This window comes from Muscardinus avellanarius, assembly GCF_963383645.1.
Source record: "Muscardinus avellanarius genome assembly, chromosome: 10".
Classification (NCBI taxonomy): domain Eukaryota; kingdom Metazoa; phylum Chordata; class Mammalia; order Rodentia; family Gliridae; genus Muscardinus; species Muscardinus avellanarius.
In genome coordinates, this window is record NC_137796.1 from 112,155,243 (window position 1) to 112,171,958 (window position 16,716).

General features: G+C 44.3%; 1 protein-coding gene across 2 annotated transcripts in view; it reads left to right on the forward strand.

Annotated features, from left to right (window-relative positions):
- Positions 1 to 4,469: 4,469 nt before the first annotated feature.
- The window catches only part of MEIOB (meiosis specific with OB-fold), a gene marked incomplete at both ends in the record, with an annotated part of 44,655 nt that continues 32,408 nt past the window's right edge, over positions 4,470 to 16,716 (forward strand). For both annotated transcript variants that reach the window (XM_080702582.1, XM_080702583.1), the window contains 5 exons: positions 4,470 to 4,538; positions 5,797 to 5,854; positions 9,607 to 9,738; positions 13,269 to 13,341; positions 16,379 to 16,574. In XM_080702582.1, coding sequence (XP_080558708.1) covers positions 4,470 to 4,538; positions 5,797 to 5,854; positions 9,607 to 9,738; positions 13,269 to 13,341; positions 16,379 to 16,574 — 528 coding nt within the window. The remainder of the gene's footprint in view (positions 4,539 to 5,796; positions 5,855 to 9,606; positions 9,739 to 13,268; positions 13,342 to 16,378; positions 16,575 to 16,716) is intronic.

The window sequence follows — 16,716 nt, forward strand, 5'->3', positions numbered from 1 at the left end:
CGGGGCCACCTCCGCGGGCGGGCGGGGCCGGCGGGGCGAGCTCTCGGAGGGCGGGGTCACCCCCGCGGGTGGGCGGGGCCGGCGGGGCGAGCTCTCGGAGGGCGGGGTCACCCCCGCGGGTGGGCGGGGCCGGCGGGGCGAGCTCTCGGAGGGCGGGGCCACCTCCGCGGGTGGGCGGGGCCGGTGGGCGGGCCGACCTCTCGGAGGGCGGGGCCACCCTGCGGGTGGGCGGGGCCTGCGCGGCGGGGCGGGGCCTCCCGTCAACGGTCGCGAGCCGGGCGCGCGGCCGGCGGAGGTGCGGCGAGCGCGCTGTGGAGAGGCGGCGGCCCGGGAGCCGCGGGGGCACAGGTGAGCCGCGCGCCGGCGCCCGCGGGCCGCTCGCTGCTCTGAGGACTGGGCCCGCCGCCAAAGGCGCCCTGGGAGCCGCGCGGGCGGGCGCGCCGGGTCCCCGAGGTCCTCGCGGCGCGCGGACCCTCAGGCCGGCGCCTCTCGTCAGGGCCCCCGAGGTCCCAGCTCGAGCCCGTCCCCGCCGGCCTCCCTCGGTCCCTTCTCCTGGCACCCCCGAGCCGCTCTTCTTGGAACCTCCTTCTGGGGCCCCTCCTTCTGGGGTCCCTCCTTCTGGGGTTCCTCCTTCTGGGGTTCCTCCTTCTGGGGTCCCCTCCTTCTGGGGTCCCTCCATCTGGAGTTTCTCCTTCTGGGGTCCCTCCTTCTGGGGTTCCTCCTTCTGGGGTTCCTCCTTCTGGAGTCCCCTCCTTCTGGGGCCCCTCCTTCTGGGGTTCCTCCTTCTGGGGTTCCTCCTTCTGGAGTCCCCTCCTTCTGGGGTTCCTCCTTCTGGGGTTCCTCCTTCTGGGGTCCCCTCCTTCTGGGGTCCCTCCATCTGGAGTTTCTCATTCTGGGGTCCCTCCTGGAGTTTCTCCTTCTGGGGTCCCCTCCTTCTGGGGTTCCTCCTTCTGGGGCCCCTCCTTCTGGGGTTCCTCCTTCTGGGGCCCCTCCTTCTGGGGTCCCTCTCTTCAGTCCTGCCTCCTCGGCCCCTCCCTCCTCTGGGGTTCCTCCTGCGGGTCCTTCCTCTCTAATCTCTCCCATGGGTCTCACTCCCTAGAAATCCTTGTGCTCTGATGGTCTTCCTTTCCATCTACGCACCCTCACTCCCTGGTAACCTTGGATCTTTTTGCTATATGCACAGTGTTGCCTTTTTCAGGATGTCATGCAGTTGGGATTATCAAAATACTCATTAAGACCGGGGTGTGGTAGCGCACGTTTATAAACCCAGCATTCAGGAAGCTGAGTCAGGAGGATCGCTGTTTGCAGACAGCCTCAGCTACTTAGTGAGGCCTTTTGCAATTCAGTGAGACCCCGTTTCAAAATAAAGAGTAAGCCGGGCGTGGTGGCGCACGCTTGTAATCCCCGCGCTTGGGAGGCAGAGACAGGAGGATCGCGCAGGTTCGAAGCCAGCCCCGCGCGCTAGTTTAGGAGATCCTGTTTCCAAATAAAAATGTAAAAATAGGTCTGGGAGTGTAGCCCGGAGGTAGAAGGGCTTCCAGGAACCCCAGTACCACAAAAAAAAAAAAAAAAAACAAAAACAAAAACAAAAACAAAATAAAGAGTAAAAAGCCAGGTGTGGTGGCACACGCTTGTAATCCCAGCACTTGGGAGGCAGAGACAGGAGGATCGCACAGGTTGGAAGCCAGCCTCAGCTACTTAGTGAGGCTCTCAGCAATTTAATGAGACCCTGTTTCCAAATAAAATAGAAAATAGGTCTGGGAGTATAGCCTGGAGGTAGAAAGCCTCTGGGTTCTACCCCCAGTATGAAAGAAAGAAAGAAAGGAAGGAAGGAAGGAAGAAAGAAAGAAAGAAAGAAAGAAAGAAAGAAAGAAAGAAAGAAAGAAAGAAAAAGAAAAAAAATTAGGGCTGGGGGTGTAGCTCAGAGGTAGAATGCCCTGGGTTCCATCCCCAGTATCACTAAAAGGAAACGAAAAAAAAAAGTTCAAACACTGAGTGAACAGAGAACATCACATTTCACCAGAGTTTAAAACAGACCAACACTTTAGATCCCTGTCTTAAAAAATTCCAAGCCCTGGGTTTGTCAGCTACCAGATGCCAATATATAAGGAGAGCCTAAGAGGATAAGTTGTTGGAAATGGTATTTGAATACATAGCATACATTTTTAATTTTTAATTTTTTTATTTTTTTGGTGGTACTGGGGGTGGAACCCAGAGGCTTTCTACCTCTAAGCTATACTCCCAGACCCCCTTTTTTAAAAAATATTTTTAAATTTGGAAACAGGGTCTCACTAAGTTGCTGAAAGCCTCACTAAATAGCTGAGGCTGGCTTTGAACCCGTGTGATCCTCCTGTCTCAGCCTCCCAAGCGCAGGGATTACAAGTGTGCGCCACCACGCCCCGCATTACATTTTTAATTTTTTAAAAGCAATGTTAAAATTTTTGAAACTATCATGAAAGATTACTAATAGAAACATACACACATACACACAAATATATGACACCATCTCAGTCCTCATAGAGTTTAACATCTAGAGGTGTGTTTATTTTTATTTTATTTATTTTGGTGGTACTGGGGTTCCTGGAAGCCCTTCTACCTCCGGGCTACACTCCCAGACCTATTTTATACTTTTTATTTGGAAACAAGGTTTCTTAAGCCAGCAAGGCTGGCTTCCAACCTGTGTGATCTTCCTGTCTCCGCCTCCCAAGTGCGGGGATTACAAGTGTGCGCCACCACTCCCGGCTAGAGGTGTGTTTAAAAATCAATACCTAAGCCCTGTTTCCAAAGAAAAAGTATAAAATAGGTCTGGTAGTGTAGCCCAGAGGTAGAAGGGCTTCCAGGAACCCCAGTAACACACACACACACACACACACACACACACACACACACACACAAAAGCAATACCTAGCTGGGCTTGGTGGTGGTGCACACTTGTAACCCCAGCATTTGGGAGGCTGAGACAGAAGGATTGTAGTTCACAGATTGCCTCAACTACTTAGGCCCTTTGCATCTCAGTGAGACCCTGTTTCAAAACAAAGAATAAAAAATAGGGCTGGGGGTATAGCTCAGAGATAGAATGCCCCTGGGTTCCATCTCCATTACCGCAAATAAGTAAAAATAACTAGCCAGTTGTGTTGGCACATGCTGTAATTCCAGCATTTGGGAGAATGAGGAGGCTGGTGGTTCTAAGACAGCCTCAGCTACTTAGTGAGGCCCTTTGCAACTTAGTGAGACCCTGTTTCAAAATAGAGAATAAAAAATAGAGCAGGGGTGTAGCTCAGAGATAGAATGTTCCTGTGTTCCATCCCCAGTACCAATAAAATAAAATAAAAATCACTACCTTTACCTGGGTATAGTGGCACAGACCTGTAATTCTAGTACTGGAAGGCTGAGACAGGAGGATCACAGCTTCGAAGTCAGCCTTGAAAACTTAGTGAGACCCTGTTTCCAAATACAAACTAAGGCTGGGAGGAGGCAATAGCTCAAAGGTTGAATACCCCTGGGTTCACTCCCCAGTACCAAAAGTAAAATAAAATCACTACCCTTCCCTACACACAGTGCAACCAAATGCATGATTTGAGATACTTAAAGCTTGCTTTATTTATTTTTTTCAATACTGGGGATGGAACCCAAGGGCATTCTAACTCTGAGCTACACCCCTAGCCCTAATTTTTATTCTTTATTTTTGAAACAGAGTCTCACTAAATTGCAGAGGGCCTCAGTAGCTGAAGCTGTCTGCAAACCTGAATCCTGTCTCAGCCTCCCAATTGTTGGGATTACAAGTGTGCACCACCATGCTTGGCTTTATTTTTATTTTAAAACAGGGTCTTGCTATGTTGATAAAAGTCTCAGTACTTGCTGAGACTGCTCTCAAACCTGCAATCCTTTCTCAGCCTCCCAAGTACCGAGATTACAAGCATGTGCCACCATGCCTGGATTTTTTTTAACTCGAGACATTATACTTCTGTGCTACACCCCAGCCCTATTTTATTTATTATTATGAAACAGGGTCTCACTAAATGACAGAAGGCCTCTCTAAGTTGCTGAGCCTAACTGTGCGCCTGCAGTCTCCCATCGCAGCCTCCCAAGTACTGAGATTGCAAGAGTGTGCCACGAAGCCTGGTCTAGTTTACTTTAAACTATTTGTTCATTGCTTCTTCATTAGAAAGTTTTACTTACCATTTCCATTAGTTGAATTTCTCCAACATAATGCAATGAAATGTACAAGAATATGGATATTACCTGGCTATGTCCTTCAAAATAATGAAAGGATATTTTGAACGTATTTTGTATAGGTTAAACCTGTGTTAATTAACATTTAACTATTACAATAAAATTTTTCCAAAGAATGAGTAAAATATCCAGTGCTTTTCTCTTTTTGTGTGTATTTAATTTTGGAATTTTTATGGTTTATTTTAGATTTTTAATTTATACATGTAAATTATATTTTCTAAAATCCAGATTAAAAAATGGCGAACTCTTTTGCATCAAAGACCCTCACTGCACTTTCAGATCTGCATCCAAATATGGCTAATCTGGTAGGTTTCAATGGAGTTGTAGTTTGATTATTCTCTAAGGAAACTTGATATGGTAACATTATGTTAGCACTATTGATTGGTTGGACATATGCTTGCATAATAGACAACTACATAGATACTCATTGCATTAATATAGTTGTTAGATATTAGGACTCCTTAAGCTTTGTATTTATGTCAGCTAAATATAATACTTTTTTGTCTATAAATTAGGAGACATATGACTAGATATGACTAGCAATTATTTATTTATTTATTGATTGGTGGTACTGGGGGTGGAACCCAGAGGCTTTCTACCTCCGGGCTATACCTCAGACCTTTTTTATACTTTATTTGGAAACAGGGTCTTACTAGGTTGCTGAGAGCCTCACTAAGTAGCTGAGGCTGGCTTCGAACCCGTGTGATCCTCCTGTCTCAGCCTCCCAAGTGCGGGGATTACAAGCGTGCACCACCACGCCCGGCTGACTAACAATTATTTAAATTGATCAAAATTGCCAGTGGTGCGTGCCTGTAATACCAGTACTTGGGAGGCTGAGACAAGAGGATCTAAGGCTTGAGGCCAGCCTTGGCAATTTAGTGAGACTCTGTTTCAAAATAAATAAATTGGGAGCTAGATGTTTTGGGCATGCTTGTAATCCCAGTATTTGGGAGGCTGAGGCAGGAGGATTTGGTTTACAGACAGCCTCAGCTACTTAGTGAGGCCCCCTGCAATTCAATGAGATACTGTTTCAAAATAAACAATAAAAAAATTAGGCTGAGAGTGTAGCTGAGAGTTAGAATGCCCCTGGGTTCAATCCCTATTACCGCCAATATAAAATGAAAGAACGAGAGAGAGGGAGAGGGAGAGGAGAGAGAGAGAGAGAGAGAGAGAGAGAGAGAGAGAGAGAGAGAGAGAGAGAGAGAAGGAGAGGGGAGAGGGGAGGGGGAGGGAAGGGAGGGAGGGAGGGAGGGAGGGAGGGAGGGAGGGTCAAACTGCATCAGAGTGTGCTTGGATGAAGTCAGCCAGGGCCACCCGCACTGGGCAGTTGCTGGCCCCCTCTGGTGGCTGAGAGAGGAGAAACAGGGCTGTCTTAATTGTGCCTTTCCTAGTAGAGTTGACCAGTTATGACATTCCTTTAGATGTTTGTCTGGAATAAATACATTTAATTGGTTCCTACTAAAAAATGTTTGCTAGGGCCAGTAAAATATAGTAAGTCTATGAAATTAAATTTACCTTCTACATCTGTGTTTAATATTATTTTTCTATACTCTTGTTTTTCAGAAAATAATCGGTATAGTTATTGGGAAAACAGATGTCAAAGGCTTTCCAGACAGAAAAAGCTGAGTCCTATTTAACTCTTTATTTAATTTTTCGTCAAGTGTAGCTTATGACTACAACAAAGAATATTTAACTGATTAATTGTTCATGCCTGTTTGACTCCTTAGGAGCAATGGTTATGTCCTCTGTTGTACGGTCAGATACTCAATCCAAGGCCATACATGTGAGGACAAGTCACATTTTTAATGATTTATTTGACATTTATCAAAAGTTTTGGTATACAATACTAAAGTAATTAAATTAGTCAGCTTAGAGCCAGCGTAGTGGCATACGCTTGTAATCCCAGCATCTGGGAGGCTGAGACAGGAGGATCACAGTTCACAGACAGCCTCAGCTACTTAGTGAGGCTCTTTCAATTCAGTGAGACCCTGTTTCAAAATAAAGAATAAAAAATAGGGCTAGGGGTATAGCTCAGAGGTAGAATGCCCCTGGGTTCTATCCCTAGTACTGCAAATATATATAATAAAAATAATTTTAGCCGGGTGTGGTGGCGCACGCTTGTAATCCCTGCGCTTGGGAGGCTGAGACAGGAGGATCGCACAGATTCGAAGCCAGCCTCAGCTACTTAGCGAGGCTCTCAGCAACTTAGTGAGACCCTGTTTCCAAATAAAATATAAAAAAAGGTCTGGGAGTATAGCCCGGAGTTAGAAAGACTCTGGGTTCTACCCCCAGTACCACCAATAAATAAATAAATAGATAAATAATAAAAATAATTTTTGTGGTACTTATTTTATTTTATTATGTATGTAAGTATATAATAAAATAATTTTTGCAGTACTTATATTTATTTATTTATTTATTTATTTATTTATTTATTTTTGGTGGTACTGGGGATGGAACCCAGGGGCCTTCTACCTCCGGTGTACACTCCCAGACCTATTTTATGTTTTTTATTTGGAAACAGGGTCTCTTAAGCCAGCAGAGGCTGGCTTCGAACCTGCGCAGTCCTCCTGTCTCAGCCTCTGAAGCACGAGGATTACAAGCGTGCACCACCACACCTGGATATATATATGTACATATATATATATATATATATATATATATACACACACACACACACACATACATATATACATATAATAAAATAATTTTTGTGGTAATATATATATATATAATTTTTAACAGTACTAGGGATAGAACCCAGGGGCATTCTACCTCTGAGGTACACCCCCAGCCCTATTTTGTATTCCTTATTTTGAAATAGGGTCTCATTGAGTTGCAAAGGGCCACCCTTAGTAGCTGAGGCTATCTGTGAACCGTGATCCTCTTGTCTCAGCCTCCTGAATGCCGGGATTACAAGTGTGCACCACCATGCCCGGCTTAAAAAAAAATAAAATTTTGAATTGATATGAAAGATGCAATATGGTGTGCCAAAACTAGCATAACACACACACACACACACACACACACACACACACACACACACACGGGCTGGGGGTGCAGCTCAAAGGTTGAATGCTACTGGTTCCAGTTGCAAAAATAAATAAAAGTGTCAGTACAGCCAGGCGTGGTAGCGCACGCTTGTAATCCCCACACTTGGGAGGCAGAGACAGGAGGATCGCGCAGGTTTGAAGCCAGCCGCACTGGCTTAAGAGATCCTGTTTCCAAATAAAAAATATAAAAATAGGTCTGGGAGTGTGGCCCAGAGGTAGAAGGGTTTCCAGGAACCCCAGTACCACCAAAAAAAAAAGCGCATCATTACAGTCAGGTGTAGGGGCACGTGCTTGCAACCCCTGTACTTGGGAAGCTGAGACAGGAAGATCACAGGTTCAAAGCCAGCCTCAGCAACTTAGGCTCTTGGAAACCTAGTGAGACCCTGTTTCCAAATAAGAAATAAAATCAAGCTGGGAGTGTATCCTTGAAGGTAGAATGCCTCTGGGTTAAATCCCCAGTAGCCCTCCCCCACCCCGAAAAAAAGTGTCAGTGCTAGCAGGACACTGGTGTGCTCCTACAATCCAGTACTTAGGAGGCTGGAGCAGGAGGGTCACGGAGTAGACAAGGGCCTCAGCAATGCAGTGAGACTCGACAACCCCCTGAGATTCAGTCTCAGACAAAAAATGAAAAAGGAACGGGAGAATAGCTGCACACACACACGCACGCACGCACGCACGCACGCAGAAAAGTGTCAGTGTTTTTTATTAAAAGGTACAGTACTTGGGAGTCTGAGACAGGAGAATCACAGGTTTGATGCCAGAGCATAGTAACTTTGTGATGTCTTGTTTCAAAATAAAAATAAAAATGCTCCTGAGGCTTAACGTGGTAGTACATACTTGCAATCTAAGTACTTGCTGAGACAGCAATTCTCCTGTCTCAGCCTCCCAAATGCTGGGATTATAAGCATGTGCCACCATGCCTGGCTCAAGACCGTGTGTGTGTGGTGTGTGTGTGTGGTACTGGGGGTGGAACCCAGAGGCTTTCTATTTCCAGGCTATACTCCCAGACCTATTTTATACTTTATTTGGAAACAGGGTCTCACTAAGTTGCTGAGAGCCTCACTAAGTAGCTGAGGCTGGCTTTGAACTTGTGGGATACTCCTGTCTCAGCCTCCCAAGCTTTGGGATTACAAGCGTGTGCCACCATGCCTGGCAAGACCCTGTCCTAAAATAAAAATAAAATAGGGTTGGGGGTATAGTTCAGAGGTAGAAAGCCCCTGGGTTAAATCTCCAGTAACACACACACCACACATACACAGAAATGCCCCTGGGTCCAATCTCTAGTACAATAAATAATAAATAAATAAATAAATAAATAAATAAATAAATAGCTGGGCGTGATGGCACACACATGTAATCCTAGTACTTGAGAGGATGAGACAGGAGGATTACACAGATTCAAAGCCAGCCTCAGCTACTTAGGCTCTCAGCAACTTAGTGAGACCCTGTTTCCAAATAAAATATAAAATAGGTCTGGGAGGGTAGCCTGGAGGTAAAAAGCCCCTGGGTTCCATCCCCAGTACCACAAAATAAAATAATTAAAAGTAAAAATATGGGAGACTGAGACAGAAGGATTGTGGTTCACATCCAGCCTCAGGTACTTAGTGGGGTCCTCTGCAACTCAGTGAGACCCTGTTTCAAAAAATAAAGATTAGAGCCGGGCGTGGTGGCGCACGCTTGTAATCCCCGCACTTGGGAGGCTGAGACAGGAGGATCACACAGGTTTGAAGCCAGCCTCAGCTACTTAGTGAGGCTCTCAGCAACTTAGTGAGACCCTGTTTCCAAATAAAATATAAAATAGGTCTGGGAGTATAGCCCAGAAGTAGAAAGCCTCTGGGTTCCACCCCCAGTACCACCAAAAATAAAAAATAAATAAATAAAGATTAATAAATAGGGCTGTGGGTGTAACTCAGAGGTAGAATGACCCTGGGTTTCATCCTAGTATCACACAAATATAAATAATAATAATAATAATAATAATAATAATACAGAAAGAAGTGGAGAATCTAAGCTAATATCTGTCAATTCAAGTCTACATGTAAGCTCCCTCCAAAGCACAGGTAAGGGGAAAAGGGGGCAAAAGGGCCAGTCCATTGTAAGGTGAGCTAGCTACACTGGCAGCTTGTTACCACTTCACCTTGAAACTCATGAAAACTTATTATAAAAACTTATTCTATAACTTATTATAGAATGTACATCTGAAATGACACTTTCTGCCATATGTTTGAATATTTTTATCATAATAATCATTTGATTAAGTAATAATTTGTTCAAAATAAAAACTTTCCACTTAAAAATAAAATGGCTGATTTCCCTTTAGATATTGGATCAGAAAGGTACACTTTCAGTTTCACCATTCGGGATTCACCAGCCCATTTTGTAAATGCAACATCCTGGGGCAATGAAGATTACATCAGATCACTTTCCGACAGCTTTAGGGTTGGTGAGTGTGGTAAGTTGGCATCAATTCCTAAACTGTGTTCTACAGTATTATTCCTGTGCTATGCTGTGGCAAATGCTCTGAGGGAGACACAATGAAACAAGACACAGTTGAGTTTCACTACTTGCTGAGACTGACTTTGAATCTGGGACCCTCCCATCTCAGCCTCCCAAGTCCTGGATTACAAGTGTGTACCACCATGTCCGGCTTTTTCTTTTTTTTCTTCCCAGTACTGGGGATGGAACCCAGGGGCATTCTACCTTTGAATTACAATCCCAGCCCTATTTTTTATTCTTTATTTTGAAACAGGGTCTCACTGAGTTGTAAAGGAGCTCACTAAGTAAGTAGCTGAGGCTGGCCATGAACCACAATCCTCCTGTTTTAGCCTCCCAAATGCTGGGATTACAAGCCTGTGCCACCATGCCCGGCTCCAAAGCTATTTTCAAATACATTTTGAAGTCCTTTCCCAATACTGGCACATTATTTATTTATTTACTCATTTATTTTTGTGGTACTGGGGATGAAACCCAGGGGCATTCTACCTCTGAACTATACCCCCAGCCCTATCCTATTTTCTATTCTTTATTTTGAAACAGGGTCTCACTAAGTTGTAAAGGGACTCACTAAGTAGCTGAGGCTGTCCTCAAACTGCAATCCTCCTGTCTCAGCCTCCCAAATGCTGGGATTACAAGCATTTGGGATTACAAACTGGGTGTGTGCACCACCACATCGGCTCAAGATACAGGATTTTAAAAACTAAAATCAATGATAATTAAGATGTAAGTAGGATTTTAGTGTGATGGAGTGATTTGACGACAGCCTCAGGTACTACATAGTGAGGCCTTTTGCAACTCAGTGAGACCTTGTTTCAAAATAAAGAATAAAAACTAGGAGCCAGGCCTGGTGGCGCACTCTTGTAATCCCAACATTCTGGAGGCTGAGACTGAAGGATCGCAGTTTGCAGACAGCCTCAGCTACTTAGTGAGGCCCTCCACAACTTAATGAGATCCTGTTGCAAAATAAAGAATAAAAAATATGGCAGGGGGTGTAGCTCAGAGGTCGAATGCCCCTGGGTTCCATATCCAGACCTGAAAAAAAAAAAAAAAAAAAAGCCAGGTGTAGTGGTACACTTGTAATCCCAGCATTTGGGAGGCTGAGACCTGAGGATCACAGTTCATGTACAGCCTCAGTTATTAGTGAGGCCCTCTTAAACTCAGTGAGACCCTGTTTCAAAATAAAGAATAAAAAAAAAATAGGGCAGGAGGTGTAGCATGGATGTCGAATGCACCTAGGCTCTTTCCCAGACACACACACACACACACACACACACACACACACACACACACACTATAGATAGATAGACAGATATAGATATATGGCTTAGGGGTGTAACTCAGAGGTTCAATCCCCAGTGCTGAGAAAAAAAAAAAAAAAAGAATTCCAATTCTAGCACTATTCCTTTCTAGATTTAAAACTTCAAGAAAAGAGCCAGGCGTGGTAGCACACACTTGTAATCCCAGCATTCGGGAGGCTGAGACAGGAGGACCAAGGTTCACAGACAGCCTCAGCTATTTAGTGAAGCTCATTGCAAATCTGTGAGACCATTTCAAAATAAAGAATAAAAAATAGGGCTGGGGGAGGTAGAATGCCCCTGGGTTCCATCCTAGTACCGAAAAAAATAAAAATAAAAAAGAAAAGAAAAGAAAAACCAGCCGAGCGTGGTGGCGCACACTTGTAATCCCTGCACTTGGGAGGCAGAGACAGGCGGATCGCGCAGGTTCAAAGCCAGCCACGCTGGTTTAAGAGACCCTGTTTCCAAATAAAAATATAAAATAGGCCTGGGAATGTAGCCCAGAGGTAGAAGGGTTTCCAGGAACCCCAGTACCACCAAACAAACAACCACCTCAAGAAAGGTATTTCCGCTCTGAGCTTCAGTTTCCTTGCAAGATGTGAGGAGACACAGGTGATGAAAGCCCCAGGGAAAATGAAGCCCTGAAGGGCTGCGGTCACCGCCCACAGCTCACTCAGCTGGCCGCTTGCTCAGTCTCTCATTGCGTTCTGCCTCCCACTGTTGTTTCCCAGGTGGGTGTGAGGCGAGCAGAGGTCAGTTGAATGTTTGTTTTACTGAAGGGCATGTTGTAACAAATCAAATACTGAGTGAAACTCAATGAGGTAATGTTTGCATTAGTTCCACGTTGAGACTCAAGCATAAGGCATTGGGAATGTCATCTAGGGTCACACTGATGGCGGTACCCCAAGATCCCATACTTCACAGTGACATGAGAAGGTACTTGTGAAGGATGTCTGAGCCACACTTAGAAATTAGAACTACTCACGCTGGGCGTGGTGGCGCAGGTTTGTAATCCCGGCGCTTGGGAGGCGGAGACAGGAGGAGTGTGCAGGTTCGAAGCCAGCCTCACTGGCTTAAGAGACCCTGTTTCCAAATAAAATGTAAAATAGGTCTGGGAGTGTAGCCCGGAGGTAGAAGGGTTCCATCCCCAGTACCACCAAAAAAAAAAAAAAAAAAAAAAAAAAGAAAGAAAATAAAAAAAGAAAGAAAGAAAGAAAAATTAGAACTACTGTGGTGCATGCCTGGAATGCCAGTACTTGGAAAGCTGAGATAGGAGGATTGAAAGTTAAAGGCCAGATTTAGCAACTTAGTGAGACCCTAAGTTTTTTTTTTGTTTTGTTTTGTGTGTGTGGTACTGGGGATGGAACCCAGGAACGTCCTACCTCCAAGCTACACTTCTGCCCTATTTTTTTTTTTCTTAATTTTGAAACAGTGTCTAAGTTGCTAAGTAGCTGAGGCTGGCCTAGAACCAGGATCCTCCCATCTCAGCCTCCCGAATGCTGGGATTACAAGCCTGTGCCACCACACCCGGCAAGTGAGACCCTATTTTAAAATAAAAAATAAGCTGGGTGTGGTGGGTGCATGCTTGCAATCCCAGTACTTGGGAGCCTGAAACAGGAGGATCGCGCAAGTTCAGCTACTTAGTGGGGTTCTCAGCAAATTAGTGAGACCCTGTTTACAAATAAATTATAAAATAGGTCTGGGAGTATAGCCCAGAGGTAGAAAGCTCCTGGGTTCAATCCCCAGTACCACAATAAAATAAAATAAAATAAAATAGGCCTGGTGTAGTGGTGCACACATTTAATCCAGTACTCAGGAGGCTGAGACAGGAGGATTATACAGGTTTGAGGCCAGCCTCAGATACATAGTGAGGCTCTCAACAATTTAGTGAGACCCTGTTTCCATATAAAATATAAAACAGGTCTGGGGGTATAGCCTGGATGTAGAAGGCCCCTGAGTTCCATCCCCAGTACCCCTAAATAAATAATAAATAAATAAATAAATAAATAAATAAATATAAACAAATAATAAAGTAGGGCTGGCAGTCTATCTTGGAGGTAGAATGGCCCTGGATTCCATCCCCAATGTCCCTCCAAATTAGAACCAATGTTAGGTTCATTGTTATGACACTTGTTTATGATTAATCTTGTTATTACTGTGTGAAGCCAACATACTTTGCTCTCTGTTTTAGTGATAATTGATAATCCCCTGATCCAAAGAAAGGACATAGAAAGAGAAGAAAAGTACAGCCCTGCCACTCCTAGGTAAGTATCTGATGAGGACAGAGATCAACAATCTTTGTGTTAGGAGAATCATTACTAACGATCCTGTATCAGATTAGCAGAGCAATGACTAAAGAAGCTCTACTTCAATCAGAAATTTAGGAGGAGCCGGGCGTGGCAGTGCACGGTTTGTAATCCCAGCATTTGGGAGGCTGAGACAGGAGGATGGTGGTTTGTAGGCAGCTTCAACTACTTAGTGAGGCCTTTTGCAACTCAGTGAGACCCTGTTTCAAAAGAAAGAATAACCAGGCCGGGCGTGGTGGCACATCCCTGTGCTTGGAATCCCTGTGCTTGGGAGGTGGAGACAGGAGGATCACATAGGTTCGAAGCCAGACTTGCTGGCTTAAAAGACCCTGTTTCCAAATAAAATATAAAATAGGCCTGGGAATGTAGCCTGGAGGTAGAAGGGTTCCATCCCCAGTACCACCAAAAAAAAAAAAAAAAAAAAAAGGAATATCCAGGCATGGTGGCACATGCTTGTAATCCCTGTGCTTGGGAGGCTGAAACAGGAGGATTGCAGGTTCAAAGCCAGTCTCAGCAGCTTAGTGAGGCTGTCAGCAACTTAGTGAGACCCTGTTTCCAAATAAAATATGAAAATAGGTCTGGGGGTGTAGCCCGGAGGTAGAAGGCCTGTGGGTTCCACCCCCATACCAAAAATAAATAAATAAATAAAACAAAGAATAAAAAATATGGCTTAGTGATTATTGATAGTTTCCTTTGATGAGAAGAAACTTTTTAGTTTGATGTTATCCCACTTGTTTATTCTTGCTTTAATTTCCTGAGCTTTGGAGGTTTTGTTGAGAAAGTTACTGCCTGTGCCAATATGTTGTAGTGTTGAACCTATGCTTTCCTCTACTAGCTTCACAGTCTCAGGTTCCTCTAATATGCCCAAACTAGGAAACACAAAGAATACCAGAGGGACTCCAGATATTGAAGGGGAAATACTAGCTAAGTTTGGATGGTAAGATAGGAGAGGAGGAAGGCCGGTCTCGATTGATGGGGGTCTACACTTGAACATGTGTAAGATTATGAATAAGACATGGTTAACCTGGACAACCATTGGTGTGTGTGTGGGGGGAAATGTGGGCGGGGGGGGGAGGGCACCAAATATAGTGTAAATGTATACTATTTATGTTCAATAAAAAAATTGTTATATATAAAAAAAATTAAAAAAAATAAAATAAAATTGTTTAGAAATATAAAAAAAATATGGCTTAGTGAGGCTCTTTGCAACTCAGTGACACCTTGTTTCAAAATAAAGAATAGAAAAATAGGGTTAGGGGTATAGCTGGGAGGTAGAATACCCCTGGGTTTCATCCCAAGTACCAAAAAAAAAAAAAAAAAGTGGGGAGCCAGGTTAGTTGGCACATGCTTGTAATCCCAGCATTTGAGAGTCTGAGACAGGAGGATCCAGATTTGTGGACAGCCTCAACCACTTAGGCCCTTTGCAACTCAGTGAGACCCTGTTTCAAAATAAAGAAAAAAAAGTAGGGCTGGGTGCCGGGCGTGGTGGCACTTGCTTGTTATCCCTGTGCTTGGGAGGCTGAGACAGGAGGATCACGCAGGTTCAAAGCCAGCTGCACTGGCTTAAGAGACCCTGTTTCAAAAAAAAAAAAAAAGTATAAAAATAGGTCTGAGAGTGTAGCCTGGAGGTAGAAGGGTTTCCAGGAACCCCAGTACCACCAAAAAAGAAGAAGAAGAAGAAGAAGAAGAAGAAGAAGAAGAAGAAGAAGAAGAAGAGGAGGAGGAGGAGGAGGAGGAGGAGGAGGAGGAGGAGGAGGAGGAGGAGGAGGAGGAAAGAAAGAAAGAAAGAAAGAAAGAAAGAAAGAAAGAAAGAAAGAAAGAAAGAGGAAAAATAGGGCTGGGGGTGTAGCTCTGAGGTAGAATGTCCCTGGGTTCAATCCCCAGTACCAAAAATAAAGTAAAATAAAAGAGTCAGTTTTATAACTTAATAATCCCACACGGCTGGAGTATAGGCCGAGCGCAAGAGCCAGCAAGCTGGAGGGAGAAGCAGCAACACTCTGCTGGCAGCATGCCTGTCACCCAAGTTCATTCCTTGGTGAGAGCCACATAAGATCTTTGAGCTGGGAGATAACATTTTCATATTTGTGGTTTAGAAAGATCACTTTGCATGTGAGGAAGGATTACATGCAGGCCGTAGTTGGGCAGAGATGTGTTGAGGTGAGTCACTAAGGCAATGGCAGTGGAAAGGAGGAGGGTCGCGTCCAGAGCTGTGGGAGCTGGCCATCACTTGGGATGAGCAAGGAGGATCTCTGGAGCTGAAATTGACTCTCCAGACACTGCTCAAAAGAAAAAGTGTTGGCATAGTGGCACACACTTGTAATCCCAGGACCTGGGGGCTGAGACAGGAGGATCACAGGTTTGTGGCCAGCCTCGGAAACTTAGTGAGGTCCTCTGCAACTTAGTGAGACCCTGTTTCAAAATAAAGAATAAAAAATAGAAAGTCGGGTGTGGTGGCACACGCTTGTAATCCCTGCATTTGGGAGGCTGAGACAGGAGGATCGTAGTTTGCAGACAGCCTCAGCTACTTGATGAGGCCCTTTGCAACTCAGTGAGACCCTGTTTCAAAATAAAGAATAAAAAAAAAAAAAAAAACAGGGCTGGGGGTTTAGCTCAGAGGTAGAATTCCCCTGGGTTCAATCCCTAGTTCCAAAAAAAAAAAAAAAAAAAAACATATTTTACTGAGGATGGAACCCAGGGGCATTCTACCTCTGAACTACACTACCAGCCCCATTTTCTATTCTTTATTTTGAAACAGGGTTTCACTAAATTGTGGAGGATCCCCTGTCTCAGCCTCCCAAGTACTGGAATTTCAAGTGTACGCTACCATATATTTTAGACAAAAATATTTTGCAATATTACTCATTGTTTCTAAGAGTAGAAGTATAAATTGTTTTAGTATAGTCTAAATTGCATCAAAAAAGGAATTGAACTGTGAACCTGGAAGTATTTTTCTATTAAAAATTGATAGGAGCTTTTTTGTGTGTTTTTGCATTAGCAACTGTAAACTATTGCTCAGTGAGAATCACTCCTTGGTAAAAGTTTGCTCCAGTTATGAAGTGGATACCAAGTTACTCTCTTTGATACATTTACCTGTTAAAGACTCTCGCGATTATTATTCATTGGGTGACATTGTTGCAAATGGACACAGTCTTCAAGGGAGGACCATCAATGTGCTTGCAGCTGTAAAATTGGTAAGTTAAAACTCCAACAAAACCAAGCGTAATTTGGTTGAGTCTGTGACCTAATTTGTATTTAGAATGTAGTGGTCAGGACCAGCTGGGGGGGGGGGTTTCTCTTTCTTTCTCTCTCTCTCTCTATATATTTGTATTTAAA